The following is a 26,590-nucleotide window of genomic DNA, read 5'->3' as shown; positions in this document are numbered from 1 at the left end:
CGGTTTCCTCCTACAGATGGATACAGTGAACACAATTTCAGTGCCAGCAGACTGACGCGCATGCAATCACATTCGTCGCGCAGTCTTGCAATGCTACATAGGTGATTCGTGAACACCAGCGACGCACATATTCGCTGCCCTAAGCGGCTCAAGTAACCACTTCAGAGGTTGGTGGTCCACTTTGCTTATCATGATAGGGGGGTACGGTCACTGGAAGGTGCCGGCCGGAAGGTTGACCGGTCTTGCATGGAGTCTAACCGGGAGATCAACATGCAATACGCAGGCGACGAATGCGGTATCAAGCTAACCATTGTTCGATTTGTACTCGATGATCGTGGAGGCGGGAAGGTTTAGTACTCTTCGCATGGTCTCCCTGTGATGCCATGACATGAGCGAGGCCCGCAGGCAGGTGGATAGTTGGGGAACATACCTGATCTTCTCTTTGACCTCGGGCTTCTCCTGGCGGTTCCACAGCTGCACAACGTCCTCGCTCTGCCTCACGCTAATCGTGCAGCCACATATCTCCGGTCCATCCTTATCCAGGCTGTCCGCGTCGGCGAACTGGTCGCCAATGATCGCTAGGACCAAATCCTCCCAGATACGGTCCGCCACCCCCTTCTTAAGACGAAGGATCCATTTCCCGCCCGAGATGTTGACGGGATCTTCCCATACCGGTCGGCGTACGCCCGAGTGGAAGAGGAGGTAGTCCGTCGTCGGCTGGAGAGCCGACGGAGGATTGACGTGTGTCCAGAGGGACCAGAAGGATTCGACCTATGCCATCCAAGTTGAGAACGGAGTGCGACGACGGTGGGGGTGCGGCTCACAGAGCTGAATGCCGCGACCTTCTTGATACCCTCCTCATAGTTGAGTGTCTTGTTTCCAGGAGCACGTTGTTGGCGGAACCAAAAAACCCAGCTGCGGGAACAGGGCTTCAGATGCGCGAAGAAGACCCAAACCGGGCGATTGCACGAACATACGTGTTTTTCAGAGGGTGTACACCTGTAGGCGTCCCATTACCGGAACGGCTTTTGTCTCTCGTCAACGTCTTGTCGTCGCCGGAGGACGATACGGATGTCGAGAAGCGGCCTGAGGAGGGTATCCTTGTTGGTTTACCGGGCGCAGCCACTGCAGTCGTGGTCGATGACGGCGCGTTCGTAGCATTCGCGCTCGGGAAACGCGATTGGGATTGTGAGTGGTTGGAAAAGTAACCGGCCATGTGATGCAGTAGTTGACAGGGGTGATAGTTGCAATAATGAGCAATAAGTGAGAATGTGGATGCGGAGCCGTGGTACAACGAGGGAGGGGAAAACGAGATTATACGAGGGTTTGAGCCGCGGCACGCACTTGCCACCTCTTGCCACTTCCGCGTTGACGAGCTTGTGCTGTATACCCCGCACTACTGTCTCGCTATCTACAGATTGAGTGGACTCGTACGACGTGCAAACCTGTTTCCTGAGCTCATGCTACCCAGCTCAAAGTTGCATTCAAGCAGCGTTCACCGACATGACATGCATCCTCAACGACACCACCTTGCAAACCTTTCTTCTCTTGCTCATGGAGCAGCTCCGACTGTGCCGTGCTTCGCGCTTATTCTTAGGTATGGATCCATCCGAACGACGCTTCGATATCGGCTTGTTGGAATCGTGGAAGAAGAGCGTGTTCGGATCCGGCCATATGAGAAACTGAGCAAGCTGTCTTCCTGTTTCCAAGACTCACCCGGTTTTCCATCTTGGGATAAAGGCATTCACTGCGTGTGTTCACATGGACGTCGGCCTTAACAAAGTTCCGTCCATGCCGTCCATGAGGCAGCGAACATGGGATCGTGCCGTTCTGATACCGATGAGAAAGTTTGACATAGGCGCCCGTGTCTCCACCGGACAGTGGCGTATCACACGTTGCGCGCAGATTAAGTATGCTTTGAAACAAGAATCATGAAGAATCGGATACATCCATGAGGCGTCGTTCTAATGCGCAGACATCGGGGGAAGCACGGCGAAAATAGTGTGTTTTTACTTTCTAGTCTGGTAGCTCCTTTCTCCAGCTGATCCAGAGTCTCAAGATTGCCCGTGGAGACGCATATATATAGCGACGGCCATAGCTCACGGTGGATTGGACAGTGGTGCCGGTCTCTCGCCGAGCGCTCTGTAATCGCACGAAAGAAATAGGATTGAATATCTAGACTTTCCCAGAACCCGACTCCAGCCAATCAAGGTTTATATAACACAAGACTGCTCCACAGTTGATCCCAGAATCCAACGCGGTACTAGGTGCGTTATGCGGTCCAACCTCGAAATGTCGTGAACATGTGGCATCTTGCTTTCCCGCAGGACGCCACCTGGCGCTTATGGGGCTATTCTGGGTGGTACGTAGGATGCAACTTACTTTACATCCACGTCTGAAACGTAATCAAGGACATGCGAAAGGTCTGCAGCTATAAGGACACCTGCTTTCATCTCCCGTCCATCGCACTGTTCCGACAATCGTACCTCTTGATGTTCGGGCGCATCTCACCGCCGTCATCTAGCCAGGAGCCACCCATGGCGCCCGTAGAGTCTGAAGACTCTACGAAGATGAATGGTTTCGCGTTACTCGGCGCCTTTCCCCCTCCACCAACACAACCCGTCAACGTAACGGACCGCCATTTTAACGGGATCATTCGTAGTGTCCTACTCTCCTCTGGCGAAAGTAAGCACATGTCATCCATCTCATTCCCTCCCCTCTGAGATAGAATATGATCTACCCCGTAGGCGCTACAACGACCTGGGGGTTTCCAGAAATATCAGCTCAGGGTGAGTGTTACACCGCTTCAATCAGGGTATACTGCAACAATCGGCTGTTAGTCTCAGGCAGAGAACGGGTCGATGCAAAGAGGGTCGACTCCTTCAAGCAGTTTCAGAAGTAAGCTCTGTGCCAACGCAAAGTGCTCGATCTCAACTTGATTGTCTGATTCTTTGCAGGAGTGTTACTCTGCTCAGAGAACAGGTGCGCGTTGGGATCTCTGCTTGTATAGCACATACTAACATGGTATATCAGCTCTCAATGATGGCACGGGATATTCGCTCGATTTGCCGGCATCACGAGGTGATTCATTCAGTCATAAGGCTTGACAAGGCCCTGGAAATTCTTCACTTCCTCGTCTACGAAAACGCCGCAGCCTTGTATCCGCAGGATGGAAAGATTCAGTTCCAAGACGGGCGCCAGGAATACTATGGGTACAAGCTCAATGGCCATCATTTCGAACAACCTGGCGCGAGTTCAGAATATTTCACCACGCAACTGAAAAAAGTGCTCGTGTCACTTCGCACCTTCTACAATTGCCTCATGGCGGTGCCGGATTTCAGGCGACATGCAGGGGAAGGGTCGTTGACGGCGTTCGAAGAAGACCTCGAGGTAAGTCTGCTTGCTTGAAGGGGCTATGTCCTACCCTGATTCTAGTATGCAGTTTTGGTTCCTGCACTGCAGTGATTTCCCACGAGGTGGGTATTTTGTGTAGTTAAAGCATATTTCGATGACAATTTCCAACCTCCAGCGAGATTCCGAGAACATACTATTCGGTTGTTCATGCTCGAGCTCTCGAAACATATCAAACACGATATGGATGGCATGTGTGAAGTGATTACGTCACTCAGGAAGGAAGGTATGGCGGATATCACGTATTGGTATCGAACGAAACATGCTTATGTCGCATTCAAAGCAATCACTGTCTTAAAGAGGGAACAACAAGAGAGATCTTCTCGTTACACGTACTTGACAGCGGTAGCCACCTTGCTTAGCGGCGTGACTGGTAGGTGTATCGTCTGCCTCTCTCAAACAATTCCGCTTCATGGTCTTAAATAGCCACAATGCTGCAGTTTCAAGGTGGCACAAGCAAGTCAGCGGCCGATGCCAACGCAACATTCGCGGCGTTCTGGTATCTTTCCCTAGTGCTGAGCATTGCCTGCGCCGTAAACAGTCTCGCAGGGTACGCATGGATCGAGACCAAATTGTGAGCGGCCTTTCTAATATACTACCTCCCTCGCATCGTCAAATCTGACCTTCCCGAACCTTTCAGTCTTGATGAAATCCCACACATCCTCCGTGTTTGGCTACATCACTCCCCCATGCTCACCCTAGTTCCCTCGATGCTGTGTTTTGCTGTCGCCATAATGGTATATGTATATGCATCAGATCAGGTACACATCTTTAGTATCGGCTGCCCCAGTATCTGACACTGCCTTTCTTAGAATAAGGTTACTTCGGCTATCACGACTGCCGCTACAATCGCCAGTGGTTTAGGCTTGATAATCGCTCTGACTTGGCTTCTCCCAGGACATATTCAATCGGAGTCACAGGGCGACGTCGAGAAGCCAAATTCGAAGCAAGAAGAATTGAGAGCGCTACAGCGACCCTCTCAGGGCGAGTCGCACCCTACCGTGCACGAGTTGCGGGCGGATGATACACACACTCGACTCCCTTGGCTATGCTCGTTGCTTCAGAACGTATCCGGTGGTATACAGAAGAAGAGTAGCTCGGCGATTCAATATCAGAGCATCGAAGGCGCGCCACTCACGTGTGTATCAAGGGGAAAAACTGAATACAGCTTCAGGTTCAGACACATCGGGGCTAAAGTTGGTTTCTCTCCTGAAAAGGGAAGGTAAGTGCCGAATCTAGTGAATCAGCGAAGATGTCCTCAACCTGAGTTATCGCACGAAGCTGGAAAAATGCGACACGGCAATGGAAAAGGGAATGAACATCGACAACCGGAGGGTAGCAGCAACAGGTCTGAGGCAAACGAGCGTGTTGTCTCGCGTCCGCTCCTCGAGCGGACATGGACTTCGCTGGGTAGTATCTTGAAGATGACAACCTCTCCTGACCTCGAAAGAGGTACAGACTTACAAACTCTGGGTGTAAGAGAAGCCACCGGGGGGGAGTCAGTTCCACCGAATAACACTCGATCCGACACGGAATCCTGCAGGCAACGCTTGCAAGATGTCCCTGAAACTGGTGAGCTCGTAGACGTTGGGGAGCTATCAGCTCCGTACGACAAGCTTTCAAGGTGACTGAACTGGATCGTGCTTAGCGACGGAGAGAATGTGGGAGACTTTTGAACAAAGAACCTCGCCGTCATGGCTTGCTGCCATCCACAAGAAGGACGGTGTCAAAGTGCACCATCTCACGGTTTTACTCGTTTATTCCATAATGCGCACTCCTTTGTGCATGTTCCTGAACCTGGCAGAGGAAGGATTCGTTGACGAAAGTTCGACGCGTCGCGCTGCGGTTGGTCAAGCAACTGCGGATCCTGATGTTCATCAGGCAACCGCGAAAGTGCTTGTCGAGCACCAGGGGCAATCGGTGATAGCTTTGTGTCTGTCGAGAAGCAAGAATATACTTGTCACCGCAGGGTATGTCATACATCGAACTACCGTATCTTCGCATGCTCACCAGACATCGGCAGGTGGGATCGAACCTTGAGAGTACTCAAAGTTCCAGTGACCGACTCCTCGACAGGAGAGCAGATACGTTACACCAAGAAGGCCGAAGAGCCAGAACCATTGCCGCTGCAACTCTTATCGTGAGCATATCTCGTCTACATCTTCAATTCAGCCAGACCGCCGTTTTGACATGTTCCTTCCTGACCAGGATGTTCTCTGGGGACTTCTTTCTTGAAAGAACCACGAAAGGGATCTGGATTCGAGATGGGGAAAGACTTGAGAAAACTAACTTCAACCTGGTTAACGAACTTCCAGATCAGATCCGTGTTCGAAATTCACCGGGAGTCTACGGCACCTTCACCACTAGCATCCTTGTCGAAGACCATAAGGGTAAACCTCAGCGTGCTGCGGATGGTAAAGAACTTCTACGCGAACGTGTGAGCAATTGCTTGGCACGATCCCGCGTCAAGGACACTTTCTGGTCTGCGGAGGGTGCACAGCTCATCAGATTTGTGAGTGCGAGAACGTCCCTCTTGAAGCAAACATGCGCTGAAATGACTCGAAGTCGATTTGTAAGTCAACCGCGGTATGTAGTGATCAGTCGGCACCGCATGTTATCATTGAGTTTGTTTTCCTAGTCCGATGCCGCCAATTCCTCTTTGCCACAGATATCAATCGAGCGAGAAATGACCCCCAACAAACGTTTTTGTCTACGGGTCGCAGCTCATGTCCCTGAAACATCCTACCTCATCCTCTCGGCGGTGTATCTTTCTAGGGACTCGAGGCCCAGAATTGGACGCGAGCAGCACAACGAATTAATATGTATGTATTGAGAATTAACTCAGCAGCTATCCTCTGCAAGCAGGACCGTAATTCTGATCAGTGATCGGCAGTACTTCATGAGGACGCGGACCCGGAGCATGATAAGGACGCAATAATGCACCGACAACCTTTGCTGCATGAAATTAGCCACATCGTGGCGAGCAATAGTCAAGGATACTATGCATTGGTGTCTTACGGAAGAAAAGTAGGTTGTCGATAACTAATAGTTTGCGCTTCCATGATCATGACACCGTATACAGAGTCCAAGGCTGTGGAAAATCGAGGAGCCGGACGGATACCGATTTCAGAAACCGAGGCTCCGATTGCTCCACGCGTTCTTTACATCTCTGTCAGTCGAGTTTTCTGGCCCAAGCTGTTTCGCCGGCCCCCAGGATCAAATAGTTCTACGAGGCACGAGAAGTTCGTCATATCTTGGTTGCCTCAAGTTGCTTCTATTCACCTGACGGTCTACCTATTCAGCTGGTACAGTTCACGTATGGATGCGCAAATCTGCAGAACACAAGGGGGAGTTCGCAGTGTTTGGGGGGTCAACTGGCTCGCTGCGCTCGCCGGTCATCACACTAAGATGCCTCAGCGAGCATACCGACCATACTCCGGGCGAAGAGATCACTCTGGACGTACTCGTCGGCTCTGACGATGGCAGAGTCGGCTTCAGCAAGATTCGTTTCCGTTTCTGAAATGAAAGACCAACATGAGCTTCCGGTGACCTCGCCTGGAAGTAGTATGGGACCATCTCCGCAAGCAACAGAGGAGTTGCGGTCCTCCGCGGACATTATCAATGTTCATGGTCCATAACGGCGGCTGGGTAGACGTAACCTTGGTGAAATCGGGTGGAGGTCACTCTCGACGTGAGTAACCAGACAAAGCTCCCCCTTTGTATAGTATGCTGCGGCAGCATGACTGGCTCTGGCGTACGAGGTGTTCCGTAATCCAGATGCATTGTGTGTACTATGTGGAGTTCAGTCAATCGATGGCTGCAGAACTGCCGCTTGTAGGGAATCGAAGTCGTGGGCGGAATATGAAGCCGTGTCGAAGCCACGGGGCGCGTGCCGCGGTGTACCGGGCTCATCATGCAAAGAGCCCCTGGTGTACTTTTTAGCGTGATGGATAACCATGGATGAGGTAGGTGGACACGGACAATACTGGCGATGTCGACGTCAAGGGAGGCGTAGGTAATAGGGGGCTGCGACCGAGTCACTGAATTGCGCGTCGCGGTCCGCGAGTTCTCGACTGATTCAGATGCTGTTGTATCGCTCACTTCACCACAATCGTTTCACCGGGTCAACTCAACCACTAACAAAACTATTCGTTGAGAGAGGACCAGTGTGACATTCTACAGTCTGGACTAATAAAGACGCGTATAAACCGCGAATGGGACATCTGATCACTCTTGCAACGTATGCTTGACATTCATCATCGGACGCACGTATGATACCAGCTTCACGTTTAGGTGGTTAGTGGAGCGTCTTCGCCTGCAACGGGACATTGGTAGCTGATTGAGGGCCACTAATGTCCATTAGCTCTCTCAATCAATGGGCACTCGATTTCGACGTGAGCGCGACGGATGCGCTAGGCGTGTCGTGATGAGATGCTTACGACTTCGATAGGGCAACCTGAAGCGTATCCTGGAGAGCATCAGGATAGCCAAGGAACGAGGTGCAACACTTCGCGTCGGGCCCGAACTTGAGATTCCGTACGCCGCCGGATGATTGTCACGAAGGCAGGATTCTGAACGCTATGCCTTGCAGAGGCTATGGCTGTCTCGATCATTTCTTGGAGGGTGATACTCATCTGCACTCCTGGGAGGTTCTTGCGCAGATCCTGGAGGGCGGCGCAGCTCAGGGGATTGTCTGCGATATCGGCATGTGCGTTCTCTTCTCCTTTGCATGGATGTATGTTGATCAGATAGCTCAGGCCCGTCGTCCACAAAAATGTGATTTACAATTGCCGTGTGATTATTCACGATAGGCGCATCCTCCTCATTCGCCCGAAAATGTGGCTGGCGAATGATGGTAATTATCGAGAACTTCGGTGCATACTGTGGTTCTGGTCTGCTCTATCCAACATGAACTGATATACCTCTATCAGATATTTCACGCCATGGCAGAAGCATCGTCAAACCGAAGACCACTATCTACCTCGCATGCTCCAGAAAGTCACCGGTCAGGTGTGTCATGATTCAATATAATGCGATGTGAACGTAATCAACGTCTGCGCCGAACAGATCAAAGTTCCTTTTGGCGATGCAGTCGTCAGCACTACAGACACTTGCATCGGTGTCGAGCTTTGCGAAGAACTGTTCACCCCAGCCAGGTTTGCTCGTCTTCGTGCCTTATCGCCGATCAGTTTTTGATGCCTTCTAGCCCTCATATCCTTATGGGCCTCGATGGAGTTGAGATCTTCACGAATTCTTCTGGTAGCCATCATGAGCTTCGCAAGCTCCACACGAGGGTTGAACTCATTAAGGAAGCTACGCAAAAGGTCAGCTTGGTGGTCCAGACGGTCTGGTGGATGGTGCTGATCCGCCCTGAATATTCTTCAGCTTGGAGGTGTCTACCTATACGCTAATCAACAGGGTTGTGACGGAGATCGCTTATACTACGATGGATGCGCTATGATTGCGGTCAACGGCGTAATCGTCGCGCAAGGCTCTCAATTCTCCCTCAATGAGGTAAGCACCGATTATCGTAAACCCTTGCTATGTAAGTCAATGATCCCTATAGGTTGAAGTTGTAACGGCTACCGTCGACGTCGAAGACGTTCGCTCTCATAGGGCAGGGAAGAATAGCCGGTGAGTCGCAGCTGACTGATCCATGAGCCAGCTCCTAGAAGGTCGATCGTATGTTGTACGCATTCACAGCTCCATGCAAGCAGCTGGTGCAGAGCGTTACCAACGCATCGAGGTGGATTTCCCATTAAGCTCTGCTGAGAAGGTGGACGCCGATCTGGTAAATTGTTCCCTCTTGTCTGTGCAGCGTACGATGCTACAGGAACCCCATTCAGATTGGCGAAGTGCATGTCGAGGAGACGGACAAGGGAGCTCTTGGCCTCGGCTTTGAGCTGCAATATCATAGGCCTGAGGAAGAGATCGCGTAAGTAGTGATCTCTGCACTCCCCAAACTCACCTGAACAATGCACCTTAGGCTTGGACCAGCATGTTGGCTTTGGGACTACCTTCGACGATCGCGTACCCAGGGCTACTTCGTTCCACTCAGCGGGGGCATTGACAGCTGTGCGACAGCCACGATTGTTTATTCCATGTGCCGGCTGGTAGCAGAAGCTGCATCTCGCGGAGGTGATGTGTGTTTCCCCCCTTTCAAGATCTTGTTGGCTGACGGGACGCGCTTGCCGCAGACGAAAATGTCATTGCAGACGCGCGCCGCATGACGGGAGAGCCGGCCGAATCTACCTACGTCCCTACAGACCCTCGCGAGTTTTGCAACAGGATATTTCACACATGTTATATGGGCACCGAAAACTCCAGCACGGAAACAAGGGGCAGGGCGAAAGAGCTTGCGGACGCTATCGGAAGGCAAGTATTCTACGCCACCGACACGATTGCAAGACGACTGAAGCGTGACATAGTTATCATGTGGATCTCAATATGGACACGGTGGTGACCTCCGTACGCGACCTGTTCGGCTTCGTGACTGGCCTGCGTCCGAAGTTCAAGGTCCACGGGGGATCCGAGGCGGAGAATTTCGCGCTGCAGAACATCCAAGCGAGGCTGCGTATGGTATTGGCATATATGTTCGCTCAGCTACTTCCTTGGGTTCGAGGGAAGTACGGCGGTCTGCTGGTGTTGGGCAGTGCCAACGTTGATGAGAGGTAAGGATAGCAACTCTCACGACAACAGTGTCAATTTTCAGTTTTCATCCTTCAAACAGTCTGCGAGGATACCTCACCAAATATGATTGTTCATCGGGTACGTCGTGATGTCCCATTTGGCACTCTAACTCCGGCTCATATTATGATTAGCCGACGTCAACCCGATTGGGGCTATCAGTAAGACGGACTTGAAGAAGTTCATCGCGTACGCTCGCGACGCTTTCGAGCTCCCAGTACTTGATACGTGAGCCACAACGTTAATATGATATGCTCGTCCTCACGGATTTCCAGGTTCCTCAACGCTGTACCTACGGCTGAACTCGAACCCATCACGGAGACCTACGTGCAATCCGATGAGGTACCGTTCTCCACCCGCGTACTTGGTGTCATTGGGTGACTGACTAGCATCATTAGGCTGACATGGGCATGACTTACGAGGATCTATCTGTGTACGGCCGTCTGCGTAAGATCGATAAATGCGGGCCCTTCAGTATGTATACCAAGCTGCTAGTTCAATGGGGAACCAGACTTTCTCCTCTCCAAGTTCGTGTCTCCTTCCTTCGATCACATACGCCCTGTTGATGCCCGGGCCTAGATCGCGGAGAAGGTCAAGTTATTCTTCTTCCACTATGCTCGGAACAGGCACAAAATGACGACGCTCACGCCGTCGTACCACGCTGAATCGTATAGTCCGGATGATAACCGTTTCGACCTGCGGCCGTTCCTCTACCCAGTGCGATTCCCTTGGCAGTTCCGCAAGATCGACGAGCTGGCGAAGTCGCTGCCGGACAAATCCAAGAAATCCGACTAGAACTCAAACAGATATAGCCAAGTATAACGAAGAATACAAATGTTGTTGTACAGTGTATGCGTAGATTACAGATGCGTGGTCCAGAGCAATGCAACGTCGGAATCATCTGAGAGATCGTGGCGCTCAGACTCCTGACCGGAACGCGGAAACCGCTGATGCAGCGTTCACAATCTTGGAGAACGTGCTTTGCACGGTTACCTTCTTCATGATCGTCGGTTCCGGAGCTGACGATTTCCATCAGCAACAGCTCGAAGGAACCACGAGGAGATGTACGCACGATCCGTCAGATTCTCTTCCTTCACCTTCCTTCGTATGCTATCCATCACCTCGTTTGCCGCACTGCGATCGAAGTCCCCCCTCGCCCTCATCAGCCCCTCCACGAACGCCAGGTTCGGGCCGTGGACCTTGGCGAATTGCCAATAAGAGAGGAACACGAGGCTCTTCGACGCCTCAAGCATCGCGAGGATCATCTCCAGTACCTCAAAATTGACCTCAAGCTCCTTCGGCGGCTTGAGCGTCGCGAAGTAGCCAAACGCCGCGCTCACGTCGTCCTTGATCCGGTTTGTCGCTGCTGGCATACGAAGCTTGCTCGCATTGCCCAGCGCCGTGATGTATGTGACGAGGAAGTGCTCGAGCAGGTCCTCGACGAGGATCTCGAGCAACTGCGGGTTGAGGTACTCTTGGTAGTCGTTCGTGTAGTCGCGCATGGTCTCGACGATCTGCACAGCGATGCCGTCATACCACTCGGCCTGGAAGAGTTTCCGCACGGCGGACTTCAGATCAGTGAAGATGATGTCTATCAGCGTCTGCGTGCACTTTTTGGCCACGTCGAGGTAACCGTCAATCGCGTCATTAAGCTTTTCGCTGATCTGTGTGCTATATTTCTGCAATGTCGTTAGGGTCACTTCTGTAGGATGGGCATCGACAAAGAGTACCTGCGAGACCAGTGGTTCGAGTCGGCCGCTGAGCGCCTCTGCGTAATCCGCGGACTTGATTTGATCGTTTGCGAGGGCGATAAGGTATTCCACCAGCCCATCGGGGCTTTCCTCGGGCTTCTCGACATGGCGCTTAAGCTCGACGTCGATCACCTTGACCCATTGGCTCTGTATACTCCGCATGACCCTGTTGACGTCCCCAATCACGCGTGCGAGGATGAGTCCCTGGCCAGACTCTATCGCGAGGTCGCACTGCTGGTTAACCATCTGGAAGAGGATGACGGCGCCCTGAGTTCCGTACAACCCGTCGCCATCGACTTCGGGCGGTTCCGCGCGGGTGGTGAATGCCTCGACCTCGGTCTTCATCAGGTTCGCGGACCACTCGTCGAGTTTGGCGACGATGAGCTGGAGGTAATCGTCGATAAGCGACTGCTCCTTGCCGTCGAGCAATGGTGGCTCGAGGAGCTCCGGCGGTACGCTCAGTTCCTGCATGTTCTTCTTGTACTCCTTGATCCAGCCGTGAAGCTCGAGCAGCACGCTGGCCTCGGGCGCGGATTCGATCAGGCGCTTGAGCGTCGTATTGAGCGCGCGGTGGTACTCGCGCACGAAGAGGGAGTGTATATCGTACTCGGGCGGGAAGCACGGCACGACCTCCTCCTCGATCACAATCAGGTCACGATAGAGCCATTTACCGAGCCCGTCGAGGAACGCGCCCGGGTCGCGCTCGTCCTGCTCGTACGCGGCGGTGAACTTGCGCTTGATTTCGTCCGTGATCGCCTTTGTGATCTTGGAGCGGTAGTGCTTGATGAGGCGCGCGTTGGCCTGCATCGACTTGAACTTGGACGCGGCGTCCATCTTGGCGGCTTTCTTGACGAGGCGAATCGCGATCGCCTGCAGTAGAGGGCGCGAAGTGTCATTCGGGTTGGTCTATGTGATAATTGATGCTGTCCCACCTTCTCGTCTTCGCGTCCCTCAATCTCGGCAATCTTGACAAGCTTGACGATGACCTCGGGATGTCCCGCGCGTACGAGAGGTAATACGTTGGCGGCCAGTGCGAACATATATTCATCGAAAGCCTCGATCAAGCGGTTGAGGCGTTCGAACCACTTATTAAGCGTGTCGCGCGACTGTGCTGAGGCCTTCTTCGCCTGGTGCAGCGTCTGGTTGCGGAACGCCTCGAGTTGATTAAGTTGCAAGTGGATGGCGAGCAGGTTGGGTGAGCCGCCAAGAAGGTCGGCACGATCGGCGTCGAGGAGGCGCTCTAGCCGATCGAGCTGGGCAGACATGGCGAGTAGGTTGGAGACCATCTCTTCGGTCTGCTCAAAGTTACGATGGACCATAGACACCTAAGCAGAGCACGTATTGTGTCAGAGAGCAGCAAATGGCAGACGATCGAGACATGCGCACCCTGCTGATCTGGTCGAACGTCCGGACGACATTCTTGGGGTCGCTCGACATTCTATCGATAGTTTCCATCTCATCGCGCAGAGCCTGTACATTGTTTCGCGTCCCGAAAAGCTTTCGTAGCCCAGTGCGGGTCGCGTCGAGTTGGTCCTTGACGCCGGCCTGGAGACGAGCGTCGATGGACGCCTTCTCCTTCTCGAGTCGCTTGCGAAATGCGGCGATCTTGAGCAGGTCTTCCGGGGACTGCAGGTACTCGCCCACAGCCTGGGCGGCGGACATGGTCGGTGCTGAGAGCGTCGCGGCGGCTGCCATCGTGGTCACTGGTCACTGTGCAGCTCGTAGCCGGGCGCTGCACAGGAAGAGGCAGAACAATATAATCGCCTCAGCCACTGACGCGCAGTACGACAGCTGGTCCAAATATAGCTCGCAATTATTCTGCTCGTTATTCTCCTAATTATCCAATGCAACGAGCAGCTCGTCTTTCGACGAGGGGCCTCGCCTTACGACGGCGAACGGTCCTCTCGTGCCGATGCGCGTCCACGTCAACCAGCGCGCCTCACGAAGAATGCGACGTGGTCATCGTCGGAGGAGGACCGGCTGGTCTCGCGCTCGCGACTGCTCTAGGTATGTTGCGCCTTGGCATATCTTGCCATCAACCGTCTGTTAACCAAGCTCGGTGCTAGGGACGTCTGATGTCGTACGAGCGTCGCATAAGGTCGTCCTCGTCGAGGCTGGCAGCCTGTCCAAGATTCGTGAATGGACCATGGGCCCGTCCGAGTTCTCGAACAGGGTCAGCTCCATCACAAACGCAAGCAAATCGCTTTTGGAGCGCATAGGGGCATGGTCACTTGTAGACACGACGAGGACAATGCCCATCGAAGCGATGCAGGTGCGCACACGCTCTACTAACCCCCTCTGTTCGAGCTCATCTCGTCCGTCATAGGTGTGGGACGGGTTGTCGGACGCCCGGATCACTTTCGATGCCGCCGAGGCGGGCCTATCACCGCTTGGCGGGATGGCCACGCTCGTTGAGAACCTGAACATCCAGCGTGCGCTCCTCCACCGGCTTGCGCAGACGCCCGCGGTCGAGCTTGCCGACGGCGTGCGCGTGGAGCGCATCTCGCCCGACGATATCGAGGGCGGCGGCTGGCCGGTTGTGCACCTCTCCGACGGCCGGCGCCTCCGCGCCCGGTTGCTCGTGCGTGCGCGCCCCTTCCTCCTGACGGCGCCTCACTGACCCCCTGTCCAGGTCGGCGCAGACGGCTTCAACTCGCCCGTGCGCGCGTACGCGCGCATCACCTCCACCGGCTGGGCGTACCCGACCCACGCTGTCGTGGCGACGCTGCGTCACCCGCCGCTCTCGCCCTTCCGCCGCCCGCCGACGAACTCGACCGCGTACCAGCGATTCCTGCCCACCGGCCCCGTCGCGTTCCTCCCGCTCTCGGACACGGCCGCGAGCCTGGTGTGGAGCACGACGCCCGCGCTCGCGCAGGCGCTCAAAGCGCTCGACGGGGACGGGTTCGCCAGCATGGTGAACGCCGCGTTTCGCCTGCCGGAGCGCTCGATGCGCTACCTCCACGCGCGGCTGCTCGAGCCCGCGGCGCCGCTCGGCGCCGAGGAGCTCAAGGCGGAGATCGCGTGGCGGGAGGCCTCGCACGGCGTCGACCCGCACTCGGCCTACGCCTCCGCCTCATCGCTCGTCACCGACGAGGGCATCCCGCCCGCGGACGCCGGGGCGCTCCCGCCCCTGATCACGTCCGTCCAGCCTGGCACCGTCGCGTCCTTCCCGCTGCGCTATAACCACGCGGACGCCTACCTCGGCGAGGGCGCCGGCGCGCGCACGGTCCTCGTCGGCGATGCGGCACACACCGTGCACCCGCTCGCGGGGCAGGGGCTCAACCTCGGCCTGGGCGACGTCGACGCGCTCGCGCGGTGCATCATCGCAGCCGCCTCGCGCGGCGGGGATATCGGTGTGTGTGCTAGTCAACCCTGCTGTTATGGGGTCGCTGACGGCTCGATGCAGGGGCCTATACGGCGTTGATGCCCTACGCGCGGGAACGGTACTTTGAGAATCACAAAGTCATGTCCGCCGTCGACAAGCTTCACAAGCTGTACTCGACCACTGCCGCGCCCGTCGTGTGGGCGCGCTCGACGGGGCTCGAGGTGCTGAACGAGCTCGACACGCTCAAGGGCGTCGTCATGCGTTCTGCCGGCGCGGACGTCACCGGTACGCGCATCCGTTCTCTTTCTGGTACTGTGCATATCAAACTCATGACGCGCATATGTTGGACAGACTCGGGCCAAGGGGCTGCGTGGAAGTGGGCGATGGGTACGGCGGCGGACGCGGTGAGCGGAGCGACGAACGCGGTGAGGACGGCGGAGATACTCGGCGGGGCTCTGGGCAACGTCGCGGCGGGCGCGCTGAGGAACGCGGTGCTGGCCGCGACGGAGAAGCGGCAATAAATGCGCGTGCAGCTGGCGCCGATAGTCATGCACTTCACAGTTTGCAAGTTGTACATTACACGATATGGACAACCATTCATGCCACCTGACGCGCCGCAGGTTAACACAACGAAAGCTGCTTCTTGGCCAACGAAATTAGGGTCGCCATGCCGGCGGAGTCCATGCAAGGCAGACGGAAGGTTGCTTGTCCGGTCCAAGACCGAAGACCAGAACCGGGGTCGCGCCACACGGAACGATCGCTCGCCCGGTCTGTTACTCGCGCGATGTGGGTCGATCTTGATCACCTTGTGATACTGCGTCGTCCTATAGTGAACCCTACAGTCGTGAGATGGCAAGGGGGACCGTTCCCGTGGCGTACTACACCAACGGATGGGTGTGGACTCCAGTGTTATTACACCGTCCAAGCTGGAAGCCAGCTCGTGAGACCCAGAGCATAGCTTCGGGTTTGTAGGACGAAACTATGGGTCTTCGCACCTCGGAATGGTCCGAGAGAGCAGTATGCACTTTCCAGAAAGCGAGGAACGCAGAAGCTTCGCTGGGCGCTTTCCTGGCGTCCACGAAGGTTCGTACCGATATACGAGGATCAGAAGTGGGTGGACGCGAGGGGTCGAATTCTCTCTTCATTCGTATCGCAGACCTCTTGCGACGTTTAGCCGAAAAACCGAGTGCGCGGCGTATACATACATCTATAGCTGTCTCGGACAGACACAGACAGCACCACTGGCAGTTGCTGAGAGCGCTGCGCGCTCTATTTAACCGATTACTTGACGAGGTCCGAGTTGACCGCCCGTTGCCGTCGGTCCGCCCCCCGGTGCTTGAGGCTCAAGGTGCGGTCATCGCCGCAGGACGCAGGAGATGGTGGGAGAGGACGGGTGCCGGGGGTGAGAGCGAGCTGCCTTGATCGCGGGTGCGGGAACACCAAGGGGACTGCCGGGGGCTGAGATCCATATGATGATTGAGAGTTGATGCGATGGTGTGAATCGTGAATAATCGTCGCCCAGGCACCTACGCTGCGTCCATGTTGAACGATATGTATGGATCAGCAACGGATGCAGGACGGATGAATAGGAATAGATGAGCGCAGATTGAGGAGCTCGACGTGGTCTGGATGCCTCGATTGAGGAATCGAGGGTATGAACCCAAGCGTGAATTCACGTCAACGACTCAATGGAAGGATCGCCAAAGCGAGCTCAGGGCTCGTAAGAGCGGATCCGCAACTGTCATGCACGAAGGAGATCGTCATGTCGGATGGACGGGCCTGTGTCGGATCACTTTATCGACACGTGTGCGACGTCGACGTTGATGATATGTACACCTGCACCTGCTCCTCTCGCGGTTGCTGGTCCTGTTGGTCTTGTCGCTGCCCCCTTTGCTGGGTGCGTGCGAGCGGTGGCGCCAGCGGCATCAGTCGCGCGCTCGCACGGGAGCTTCGCGGACACGAGGGGAAGATGTGAAAAGAGGTTGTGCCCTTGGATCTGGAAAAAGCGGGTAACAGAAAATTCGTGATATAATTCGGATCGGTGGACTGTATACAATTCGTCTTACCCTCGTTTTCTCGGCTGGCGAAGTGAGGGTCCATTGGTGCCTGGAAGACTTCGATGAGGTTTGTTGGATTCAGAGCGTTGGACAGCTGGATCAGGGGGACAGACAGAACGTAGCATGATCAGCTCGGTTCCATATGTTTGTCTACTAATAGGTTATGACGCTGCTACGCTGTGTTGTATGGTGCATCAGGAGACCAGTGAATGATGTCGAGATGGCCGCATGCGCTGCTGTCCTTCGCGGGATGATGCTTGGCCTGGCTTCCGGAGATGCAACAGTTGGCGAATTACCAGCCCTGCTCGCGCGAGAGAATACCGCGATGAGAATTCCGCCGTTTCGCAGTTGATTAGGGGTCTGAATGCAGTTCTTTTGTTGGCGCCTTCGTGAGTGTTGCTCGATCGGGACGAGACGAGGGAATATACACGGTATACACGCACGAGTATTAGGGGGCGGATGTCGAGCACAATTTATCTGCGGCGTCGTCGCCATGGCTGGAGGCCGAGATATCGGAGTGGAGATTAAAGTTGTGAACCGAGACCTGTTAGCCGAGCGACGAAGGTGTGAACGCGGTGCTTCGCGAGCCGCAGGGCTAGAATATCGCCCACCCGACCTCCGCGCGCGCTCGCCGTCCCCCTCGTCGCCGCCCCCCAAAGCCCCCCTCGTCCTCGCCGCGCCCGACGACGATGGCGCCCTCGTCCGCGTCGAGCTGGGCAAAGTCGCACAGCCCGTTCTCGTTCCGCACGCACAGGCAGCCGTCTGACGTCCATCATCAGGAAGCGCTCCCGGCTTTGGCCCCTGGTGATCTCACCTCCACCTCCACCACCTCCTCCTCCCGCCCCGTCCTCCCCCCCTCCGCCTACACCGCGCCCCGCTCCGCCCCGCGTCCCCCACCGCCCCCACCGCAGAACCAGCCCGCGTTTCTTCGCCGTCCGCCGCCCCGCGCCCCGTCGACGGCTTCCCTGCGCTCCGCCTACACAGCCTCATCGTCCGTCGTCGCCGACTCGGCGTCGTTCACCGGCGACAAGCTCCATCCGTACTCCGTCATGCCTGCACCGCTGCCGGTCGTGTCCGGCCACAGGGACGAGGACGAGGAGGCGGAATGCCCGGTCTGCCTCGAACCGCTCAGCTTCAGCTTCAGGCTCCCTGGCGAGAAACCACATATAGTACCCGAATGTGGGCACGCGCTTCACGAGGTCGGTCGATGCGGATCTGAGTTTTACTTCCCCGCAATATATGCTCATATATATGCGCATACAAGGCGTGCTTTACAGCAGTCTATGGACCCCCGCCCGGCCAACGCGCCATCCGAAAAGCCAACCTCGGCGTATGTGGCGTATGCCGAAGGACCATGAAAGTCGGTGATGGAGACGGTGGAAAATCCAACAGTGCGTACCCATCCGCACGAGGAAAGGAAAACGCTGATCCTGACGGTTCTTGCCCAGAACTCGCGGCGCTCACCGGCATGGGCGATCGCAACACCTCGCTCTACCCAGGCCGCGAGACGCCCGGCTCCATGCGCGGCGGCGCGCGGCGGAACGGCCAGCCCGCGCCCGCGCCCTACGACCCCACGCAAGACGATCCGCTCGACCACCACGCGGGCTCTGTCAAGACCGCGAGCTCCGCCGAGCACGCGCACTACGTCGTCGCGCCCTCGATCCAGGTCCGGCCCGAATTCGCGTCCATCACGCGCGCCACCGACCAGGCCACGCAGCCGCTCACCTGCATCGTCGTCGTCGAGCTCCCCGGCCGCCGCCGCCCGGGCGCGGTGCCGGGTCCCGCGCCGCAGGACGGCGTCGGCATGAACGTCGGCTACCCCGCTGCCCCGCCCTCGCGCAACGGCCACCTGAGGCACGAGACCGCGTACTCGGCGCAGTCCTCCCCGCACCCGGACGGGATGCGCTCGCCCTCGGAGCAGTCGCACAATTACCAGCAGCAGAGCCCGATGAGCCCCCAGCAGCAGTCGCAGGCGCTCGTGCAGTCCCCGCACCAGTCGCAATACAGCGACGCGGGCGAGACCGCGCTCTACTCCCCCGGAGGCGGCACGGCGAGCAGCATCATCTACTCGGACGAGGACTCCCCCTTCGCGGCGATCACCGACGACCTCCGCGCGCGGATCGTCGACTGGAAGGGCCACTCGCCGGAGGGGCTCGGCCCGCTGCAGATGTACGACCTGCTCTCCGTACGGCGCGACGCGCTCGTGCGCGAGTTCTACGTCTACCTCTTCAAGGAGGCCATCATCTGCGTCTCGGAGGAGAAGAAGCGCTCGCTCGGGCGCTTCCTCACTGGCGTCGCCGAGGGCGGTGCGCCCGCGCCCGCGAGCGCCACCCGCGGCGTGCTCCGGCTCAAGGGCCGCATCTTCATCCGCCACATCCGGCGCGTCACGGACACAAGCGTAGCGGGCGAGCTGAGCTTGACGATCGACATGGAGGACGAGCGGCTGGACTCGTTCATCCTCGTCTTCCGCGACCGCTCCTCGCTCGAGACGTGGAAAGCACACATCCAGGAGCTCGTCGCGCTCTTCCACCGCGAGCAGCAGCAACAGCTCCCGCCGGCGCCGCAGCCGCAGCCGCCGTATCCGGGCCAGCAGCCGGACCTGGAGGAGTTCGGCGGGAGCGCCAAGGCGGCGCGCATGCTCTCCGGGAGCACGGCGACGACGGTGAGCACGGTCGACAGCCTGCTCAAGGGCGGCTCGCAGCGCTCGACCATGTCTTCGTCTACGTCCCACGGCTCTGGCTCATCATCCCACGCCCCGCACGCGGCTTCTTCACAGGCGCAAGGGCCGTACGGCGCTACCAAGCTCGCCGCGCTCGCGGAGGACGAGGAACTCGGCGCGGGCGCGTACGACGACGGACACGCCGCGCTCGTCACGCCCCACCTCAGCGCCGGCCCGAGCAACTCGCTCACCCCGCTACAGCACCCGCATCTGGACCTCATCCTCGTCGTCTCCCTCCCTCCGCCGAGCGCCGTCCCGAGCACGGCCGCGCTCAAGGTGCGCGTCATCAAGGCCACGCTCGACTTTATCATCGCCAGCCTGGGCGCGAAGGACCGTCTGAGTTTGGTCACGTTCGAGGTCGGCGTCGGCGGCAGGGTGCGCAAGACGCCGTTCTTGTGCGTGGGCAGGACGCAGAGCCGGGCGAGGCTGAGCAAGTTTGTGGACGAGATCGGGATGCGATGGGAAGAGGGTCAGGGCGAGGACGAGTTTTTGGTGCGAGGGTCGAAGGATGAGAAGACGGATGTGGTGACCGCGGTCAATCACGGTACGCGTACCTGAGACGCACTCGGGTGCATACTTTGCTGACGGTCGTTTCAAATCTTGCTCAGGCCTTGACGTCGTGCTGCAGCGCAAGGCGCGCAACCCAGTGTCGGGCATGATCCTGATCAGCGACGCGGCAGAAACGACCCGCCGGGCGCAGATGGACCTCGTCCTCGCTCGAGCGGAGGCGGCGAACGTGCCCATCCACTCGCTCGGTTACGGTCGCTCGCACGACCCGGCCTCGCTCTGGCTGATGTCGAACCACACGAGCGGGACGTACACGTTCGTGCGGGATTGGTACGACCTCAGGGATTGTGTCGCGGGCTGCGTCGGCGGGATGATGTCGATGGGCATCACCAACATGAAACTCCACTTCAAGATCGTGGACGGGAACCGGTTCCAGATTCGCAAGGTTTCCGGCGGGCCGCAGGCGATCGTGAGCTCGGACGGGAAGCACGTCGACATCGACGTGGGCGAGCTCCGCTACGGCGAGCGAAAGGAGATCCTCGTCGAACTCGAGCTCGACAACTCGGAGCTCATCCGCCCTCAGTACGGCGGCGGCGGCGGCGGCCATGGCGGCGCGCGGCACCTGAACGCGACGGACGAGTTCGTGGCGCGGATGGGGCTCGACGCGCTCGCGATCGGCGCGGATGCGGCCGACCTTGCGGACGCGACGATGGACCGGATGATCGACGAGGTGCCGGTGTTCGAGGTCGACGGCGCGTTCTTCGATCCGAACGCGGCCCGGCACGTCTCCCGCCTCACGCACCCCGTTCTGCTCACGATCACGCTCTTGCCCGCGACGCCTGGCGGACGCCCGCGCACGCCGAGCGGCGCGTCCGACCCGGTGATCGTCCGTCGGCGGATGGAGCTGCTGACGTCGGACATGATCACGCGCGCGCTCGTGCTCGTGTCGCGGAAGAACTACCCTCAAGCGCAGACGATCCTCGGCGAGACGAAGCGCGTGCTGCACACCGTGCTCCAGAGCGTGACGCAGACGCTGCCCGCGCCGAGCGCGGGCTCGATCCGGAACCGCCGCGAGATCCTGACGCTGTCGTGCGTGAGGTGCATACAGGCGATGCTGCAGGACCTTCAGATCCTCGCGGAGGCGCTCGAGGACAACGTCGACCTGTTCGGGCACGACCAGCGCAACTTTGGCGCGCAGCAGGTGAGGTGTTGTGTACTCTTTCTCGTCTCCTTTGAAGCTCATTCGCTTGTTCGTAGGCTATGATCCTTCGCGACCAGAAGGCGTGGAGTGGCCGCAGCGCGACCGAGCGGCTGTTCTGGACGATCGACAACTCCATCGAGCTCGTCGCGCGGAGCAACGACTGGGTCGCCCGCGATTAAGCCCGCGCGTCGACACGACATGCGCCTATTCCGGATCTTGTTCATACACTTCTTGTTCGCCCGTCCAATGGTCGTCGGCATTTGGGTGATTTTTTGTTTATCTTGTGGCGAATGTTTATTCCCTTTCCGTTTCTCACAACCAAGCAAACAACGAACTTTCTTCTTCTTCCCCCTTCCTCTCTTTCCTCCGTCGCGACTATCTACTATCTTGGTGCTCCCGCTATCCCTCTCCCTTCATCTCTATCCTTTATCCTCTTTCCTATCCTCCTATTTTCGGATCTAAGCGTTCTGGAACCGGAACGGGGAAAGTCCCCCACAAGCATTCATAGGTGCCGTGGCGGCGTGTGACCTCTATTGTACAATATGCAGACTAGATGGCGGTGGCGAATGCTATGGTATCTATCGTCGCTCTCGGACGGGCAAGGTTGCAACCCGCTATGGCCGACGCGCACTTGCGCTGACGTGGGACGCTGGCCCTGTTTCGCTTGGAAACCGATGAGAGCGGCGGCTGAGAGTACGAGGAGGGTCTGAAGCGAGGCCTTTTTTTCACTCGTAGCCTAATCGTTGTTTCTCCTCCCGTTGCCGCTCCAGCCGGCTGGTCTTGTCCTCGACCTCGGCCAGCGTGTCGTCCCAGTCGACGAATAGTTCCGAGAGGGCGTCAACCTGTGCATATCGGGGGCTAAGAACGCGGACACGATCGTCGTGGGTAGTACACGAACGTGTATTGTATGCCGGTCGATGAGGTTCGCTATTCGTTCCTCGAGGGAAGCCGCCAACTTCCGGTCGTCCTCTTGCGCCCTCAGGAGCGCCTGCAGCCGTGGCTGAAGCGTTTCGTAGACTACGGATCGGCGCGTACGTGAGCTAGCTAGCAAGGGACGGAAGGTCCGCGATGCAAACCGATACCTGCGAGGTTGCCGGCGCCCGTGACGCCCTTCTTCTCGAGCAACTCGATCTCGGCCATGTCGCGGTCGGCGGCGCGTATGTCAGGCTCCATCTCGGCGAGAAAAGCTTCCAACTCGCTCGGAGACATGTGCTCGTACGCGGGCGCGGACGCCGCCGCGCCGGGGACGGTGCCCGAGAGCGCGAAGGACGGCGTGAGGTATTGCGCGTGCTGCTCGTCTTTCCTTCCCCGAAACGGGTATCAGCGCCGCCTGCTTCCTGTCTGCGAGAAAAACGGCCGAAAGGAAGGCGCACGTACAGCCGGTGACGAACCGCTTGAGTCCGTCGTTGTTCTCGACGAGCGCGTCGAGCCGCCGCTGGAGCTCCTCGGCCTTGCGCAGGAGCGTCTCGCCGCGCCGGAGCTCGGGCGCCTTGCCCTTCCGGTCGTGCACGCCGAAGAGCAGCGCCTCGAGCCAGCGCAGACGAAGTTCGAGCGAGAGCGCGGGGTCGATCGTCGGCGGGAAGGAGACGGGCGCGAAGGTGGGCTTGGGGTCGGTAACGACGGCCATGGAGGAGGTCGCGGCGATCGGGGAGATGGTCGGCGGCGGCGAGGAGGGCGGCGTGCCGGTCGAGAGGACGCGCTGGCGCGGGTCGCCGAGGAAGACGCTGCCGTATTTCGTGGTCATTGCCGTCGGCGTCGAGCTAAGCGCTTCGGCGTCGTCGGCTGCGGCGAGCGCGACTGAAGGGGGCGTGGGAATGTGATAACCAATCTGGGTCGCGACGCGTTGGCAGGGCGGGTCCACACCATCTCCTGCCACCGTGACCCGGCCTCGGCTACGTTCCCTTCGTCATCGCGCGCGACGACGCGGGCCCTCGCTACAGACTAAGCCATGGCCAACTACGACGAGGACGACATGTTCGGCGGCCCGAGCGACGGCGGCGGCAGCAAGTTCCTTTCTCCTGCCAAGATGGCGACGCGCAGGTCGCCCTCGCGCCAGAGCCTGCGCCCGAATGGCACGCGCTCGAGTGTGTCCCTACGCGGCGCATCCTCGAGCCTCGCCGACGCGATGGGTGGCGGCGTAGACGGAGCAGCAAGCGGCGGCAGCGGCCAGTTTTCGCTCGCGCACGAGCTCGCGGCGGCGCTCATGCCCGAGCCCAGCGCCGGCTCGAAGCTGCTTGCGGAGGAGTTCGGGATCGACTACGACGAGGGCGCGGAGGGCATCGACGAGGAGCCGCCGATCGATGCAGCGCACGCACGCGACGCCGGCGCGGCCACGCCGCCGTCCGTGTCGGTGTCTATGGACGACGTGTTCGGGGGCGGAGGGCCGTCGCGTGTCGATCAAGAGAACGAACACGAACTACCGCCAACATCTCCCTCCTTCGCATCTGAACTAGGACTCGACGCGTCCCCCGACGCCTCGTTCGGTTCGCCAAGTCCAACACAGACCCCCTCCCGGCCACGGAACCGAAGACATCATCATCAACAACCACAACAGGACCCGATGTCGGTCCTCACCGCCGACCTAGCTTCTACCTCCGCCTTTCTCTCCGCGCTGCGCATCCTCGATGCCGGTTCCGACGCCCCCGCAGGCGCGCATCATACCCCTGCTTTAGAACGCGCTGCGGCGGGCATGATCCGGCACATGGACGAGGCTGCCCGCGACCGCGAAGGCCAAGTCCGCTCATTGTTCGAGTACGAGCGCGAGCTGCGCAAGATCGGCGGCGAGATCGGCGGAGAGGAGGTGCTCGCGCAGCTAGACGAGCTCGAGATACTGGAGGGGCTCGACCTACCATCATCTTCGTCGGCGGCGACGGCGGAAGCGGCCCGGCCTCGCTCGCCCGTGGTGGAGAAGCTCCTGGCATTGCAGGAGGAAGCCTCGCAAGAGTGGGAGACCGAACCGGACGAACACTCGTTGGACGACGCGCTGGACGCCGACTCGGACGCCGAGCCGTCCTCGCCCACATCACCCCTCACCACCCTCAAAGAAGACCCGGTGCCTCCGGCGCCCCCGGTGACGGGCCCACCGACCGCCCGCACCGCGCTCCCCCACCTCGTGCACACGCGCACGCTCACGGCCTCGCTCGTGACGTCCCTCGCGACCGTGTCGGAACAGGCGCAGGTGAACGGCGCGCTGACGACGGACGCGGGCCGCAAGCTGCGCGCGCTCAAGAACCGGCTCGGCGAGTGGCGCGCGGAGGCGGAGGGCGCGGAGCGCAGCCGCGCGCGCATCGAGCGCTGGGAGGCGGGCTTGCCGGCGGACGGGGCGGGAGGCGAGGCGCCGGCGCCGGCGCCGATGTCGCCCGGGAACCTGAACGGCCGGATCGTGGTGCGGAGGGTGGACGGGCGGAAACTGGTGGAGGAACATCTGAAGGCGTTTGAGGTCGCGCTGCAGGAGGCGGGCGTGAAGACGCAGGCGATACGGGCGGCGGTGGCGGCATGAGCTTTTCGTCACTTGGCCGAGAGGGTGACCCGAGATCTGCGGAGGATACAGGAGGAGGAGAGGACATCTTCGCTGGCTGTGTGTGTATAACTGGTTTTTTTGAGTCTGAGCGCACGCTATCTGGAAACGCAAAAATGTGTTTTCTTTTTTTTGCATATATGTTTAGGGTACATAATCATTGCTACACATCTAATGTACACGATAGAGGCTTCGGTTCTGGTCTGTGTGGAGGTCAGGAGGGCTTAGCGTCGTTTCAGGTTGACCCAAGACGTGCCGCCGCCGATTACCGCAGCGTCGCTGCCACCGGTTTGCAACTTTGCATTCAACATCATTCGTCGCGTCTCCGACAGACCTATTGCGTGCATAGCACCGCAGATGATCTAGCATCAAATGGCGGGCTGAGCTCTACACAGCGTGTAATATACGTGCAGAGAGGCTCTTACACATGTTAAACATGTACATACAGCTTCCGAGTCCTCGAGTTCGCCGTCTGCCCATTTCGCGTTGGCCGTCGCTGGATCTGGTCAAGGGCCCAACACACATAACTGCTCGCCTCTGCAACTATCTGCTTCATGGGCGGTATGAAATCCCCGACTCATCGCGGCGTTCACAGTGAAAGGGGGGGGGGGTGAACTGCTGGATGTTCCGCTTCCGAAGCCGGTTTTACCATACTCTTACTTTACCATCCCTTTTCACTTTTACGAATAATTGCGCATTTGCCTATCTGAAACATACATGTCATCGCCGGCGCAAACGTGCTTAGTACCACCAGAACAGCTACGTAGACCGTTCGCATCGGGGTTTGGGACGCGACTCTTTCCAATCATGGGCCGACCACAAGCAATTCACGACCATGAAGCTGGTTCGTCGCGCGGATGGCGCAGGTTGTGTGCATGCTCATAGTGCAGTTCACAAATCGGGATTGAGATCCAAGTCGAGGTCGAAAACCTGCTGCGGGGGCCGCTGCTCTGGTCGATACGGATTCGCTCCGTGGCCCATCGCGGGGAGCTGATCCGCCTGCTTTGGCGGAGACGCAGTCGGTGCTGAACACATAAACCAACGATCAGTAACGGTAACGGCTAAAAGAAAACAAAAAGGAGGAGGGAGAGGGCATAGATAGCACAAGGAAGGGGGGGGGGTGAGGGAATACTCACGTCGTCCAACAGAGTGTGTCTCGCCAAGGATCCCTAACGGCGCCTCAGCGTTCATCCGCCCGCGGCGCATCTTCTCCTCATTAGGAAAGGGCGGGAAGAAGAGCGGCGGGGGCGGCTGGCCCGGCGCGAGCGCGGGCATGTTGGGCGGCGCGGAGGTGAACGCGCTGATCGCCTGCGCGTACGAGAGCAGCTCCGGGTACGGGACCGCCGCTGCGCGCGACCGACGATCGTCAGCATATCGTCGCAAAGCAGAGGTAGGGAGGACGGGGGGGGGGGGGG

At 58.2% G+C, this 26,590-nt stretch overlaps 8 protein-coding genes across 8 annotated transcripts in view; 5 read left to right on the top strand and 3 right to left on the bottom strand.

The window, feature by feature from the left end:
* Positions 1-303: 303 nt before the first annotated feature.
* Positions 304-1,216, bottom strand: PUNSTDRAFT_133428 (translation initiation factor eIF4e; the record flags this gene model as incomplete). Its single annotated transcript, XM_007382856.1, has 4 exons — positions 304-373; positions 431-771; positions 825-915; positions 978-1,216. The coding sequence occupies 4 exons, from the start codon at positions 1,214-1,216 to the stop codon at positions 304-306; spliced, it is 741 nt and encodes a 246-aa protein (XP_007382918.1).
* A 1,321-nt stretch (positions 1,217-2,537) lies between these two features.
* On the top strand, positions 2,538-3,989 carry PUNSTDRAFT_133427 (uncharacterized protein; the record flags this gene model as incomplete). The annotated part of the gene is made up of 9 exons (XM_007382855.1): positions 2,538-2,685; positions 2,748-2,789; positions 2,841-2,898; positions 2,958-2,982; positions 3,034-3,390; positions 3,443-3,476; positions 3,530-3,637; positions 3,695-3,784; positions 3,838-3,989. 9 exons carry the CDS (start codon positions 2,538-2,540, stop codon positions 3,987-3,989), a joined length of 1,014 nt encoding a protein of 337 aa, XP_007382917.1.
* Positions 3,990-7,534: 3,545 nt separating this feature from the next.
* PUNSTDRAFT_101553 (glutamine-dependent NAD(+) synthetase with GAT domain-containing protein) lies at positions 7,535-13,568 on the top strand. Its single transcript, XM_007382854.1, has 24 exons — positions 7,535-7,653; positions 7,774-7,805; positions 7,862-7,947; positions 8,003-8,119; positions 8,169-8,285; positions 8,343-8,421; positions 8,479-8,567; positions 8,618-8,735; positions 8,797-8,925; positions 8,978-9,045; positions 9,115-9,202; positions 9,258-9,346; positions 9,398-9,549; positions 9,609-9,786; positions 9,840-10,082; positions 10,142-10,179; positions 10,233-10,326; positions 10,374-10,440; positions 10,497-10,625; positions 10,678-11,117; positions 11,171-11,777; positions 11,829-12,719; positions 12,782-13,174; positions 13,236-13,568. The coding sequence occupies exons 1-20, from the start codon at positions 7,626-7,628 to the stop codon at positions 10,891-10,893; spliced, it is 2,157 nt and encodes a 718-aa protein (XP_007382916.1). The 5' UTR covers positions 7,535-7,625; the 3' UTR covers positions 10,894-11,117; positions 11,171-11,777; positions 11,829-12,719; positions 12,782-13,174; positions 13,236-13,568.
* A 125-nt stretch (positions 13,569-13,693) lies between these two features.
* Positions 13,694-15,940, top strand: PUNSTDRAFT_101551 (ubiquinone biosynthesis hydrox; the record flags this gene model as incomplete). The annotated part of the gene is made up of 6 exons (XM_007382853.1): positions 13,694-13,856; positions 13,916-14,121; positions 14,176-14,430; positions 14,482-15,202; positions 15,256-15,459; positions 15,526-15,940. The coding sequence occupies 6 exons, from the start codon at positions 13,694-13,696 to the stop codon at positions 15,693-15,695; spliced, it is 1,719 nt and encodes a 572-aa protein (XP_007382915.1). The 3' UTR covers positions 15,696-15,940.
* A 2,340-nt stretch (positions 15,941-18,280) lies between these two features.
* Positions 18,281-21,837, top strand: PUNSTDRAFT_66005 (uncharacterized protein; the record flags this gene model as incomplete). The annotated part of the gene is made up of 6 exons (XM_007382852.1): positions 18,281-18,430; positions 18,496-18,622; positions 18,680-19,029; positions 19,174-20,494; positions 20,559-21,658; positions 21,715-21,837. 6 exons carry the CDS (start codon positions 18,281-18,283, stop codon positions 21,835-21,837), a joined length of 3,171 nt encoding a protein of 1,056 aa, XP_007382914.1.
* Positions 21,838-22,383: 546 nt separating this feature from the next.
* On the bottom strand, positions 22,384-23,285 carry PUNSTDRAFT_66122 (uncharacterized protein; the record flags this gene model as incomplete). Its single annotated transcript, XM_007382851.1, has 4 exons — positions 22,384-22,500; positions 22,557-22,675; positions 22,741-22,956; positions 23,036-23,285. The coding sequence occupies 4 exons, from the start codon at positions 23,283-23,285 to the stop codon at positions 22,384-22,386; spliced, it is 702 nt and encodes a 233-aa protein (XP_007382913.1).
* A 245-nt stretch (positions 23,286-23,530) lies between these two features.
* Positions 23,531-25,326, top strand: PUNSTDRAFT_143136 (uncharacterized protein). The gene has a single exon (XM_007382850.1). It carries the CDS (start codon positions 23,607-23,609, stop codon positions 25,155-25,157), a length of 1,551 nt encoding a protein of 516 aa, XP_007382912.1. The 5' UTR covers positions 23,531-23,606; the 3' UTR covers positions 25,158-25,326.
* Positions 25,327-25,852: 526 nt separating this feature from the next.
* PUNSTDRAFT_143134 (uncharacterized protein) overlaps positions 25,853-26,590 on the bottom strand; it is a gene marked incomplete at its 5' end in the record, with an annotated part of 1,939 nt that continues 1,201 nt past the window's right edge. Inside the window, 2 exons of the mRNA XM_007382849.1 lie at positions 25,853-26,200; positions 26,312-26,521. Of these exons, the coding sequence (XP_007382911.1) occupies positions 26,067-26,200; positions 26,312-26,521 (344 nt within the window). The 3' untranslated portion in view covers positions 25,853-26,066. The remainder of the gene's footprint in view (positions 26,201-26,311; positions 26,522-26,590) is intronic.

The sequence above is a fragment of the Punctularia strigosozonata genome (genome assembly GCF_000264995.1).
Source record: "Punctularia strigosozonata HHB-11173 SS5 unplaced genomic scaffold PUNSTscaffold_5, whole genome shotgun sequence".
Classification (NCBI taxonomy): domain Eukaryota; kingdom Fungi; phylum Basidiomycota; class Agaricomycetes; order Corticiales; family Punctulariaceae; genus Punctularia; species Punctularia strigosozonata.
Note: the sequence above shows the minus strand (reverse complement) of the source record. Positions and strands in the feature narration are given on the sequence as shown.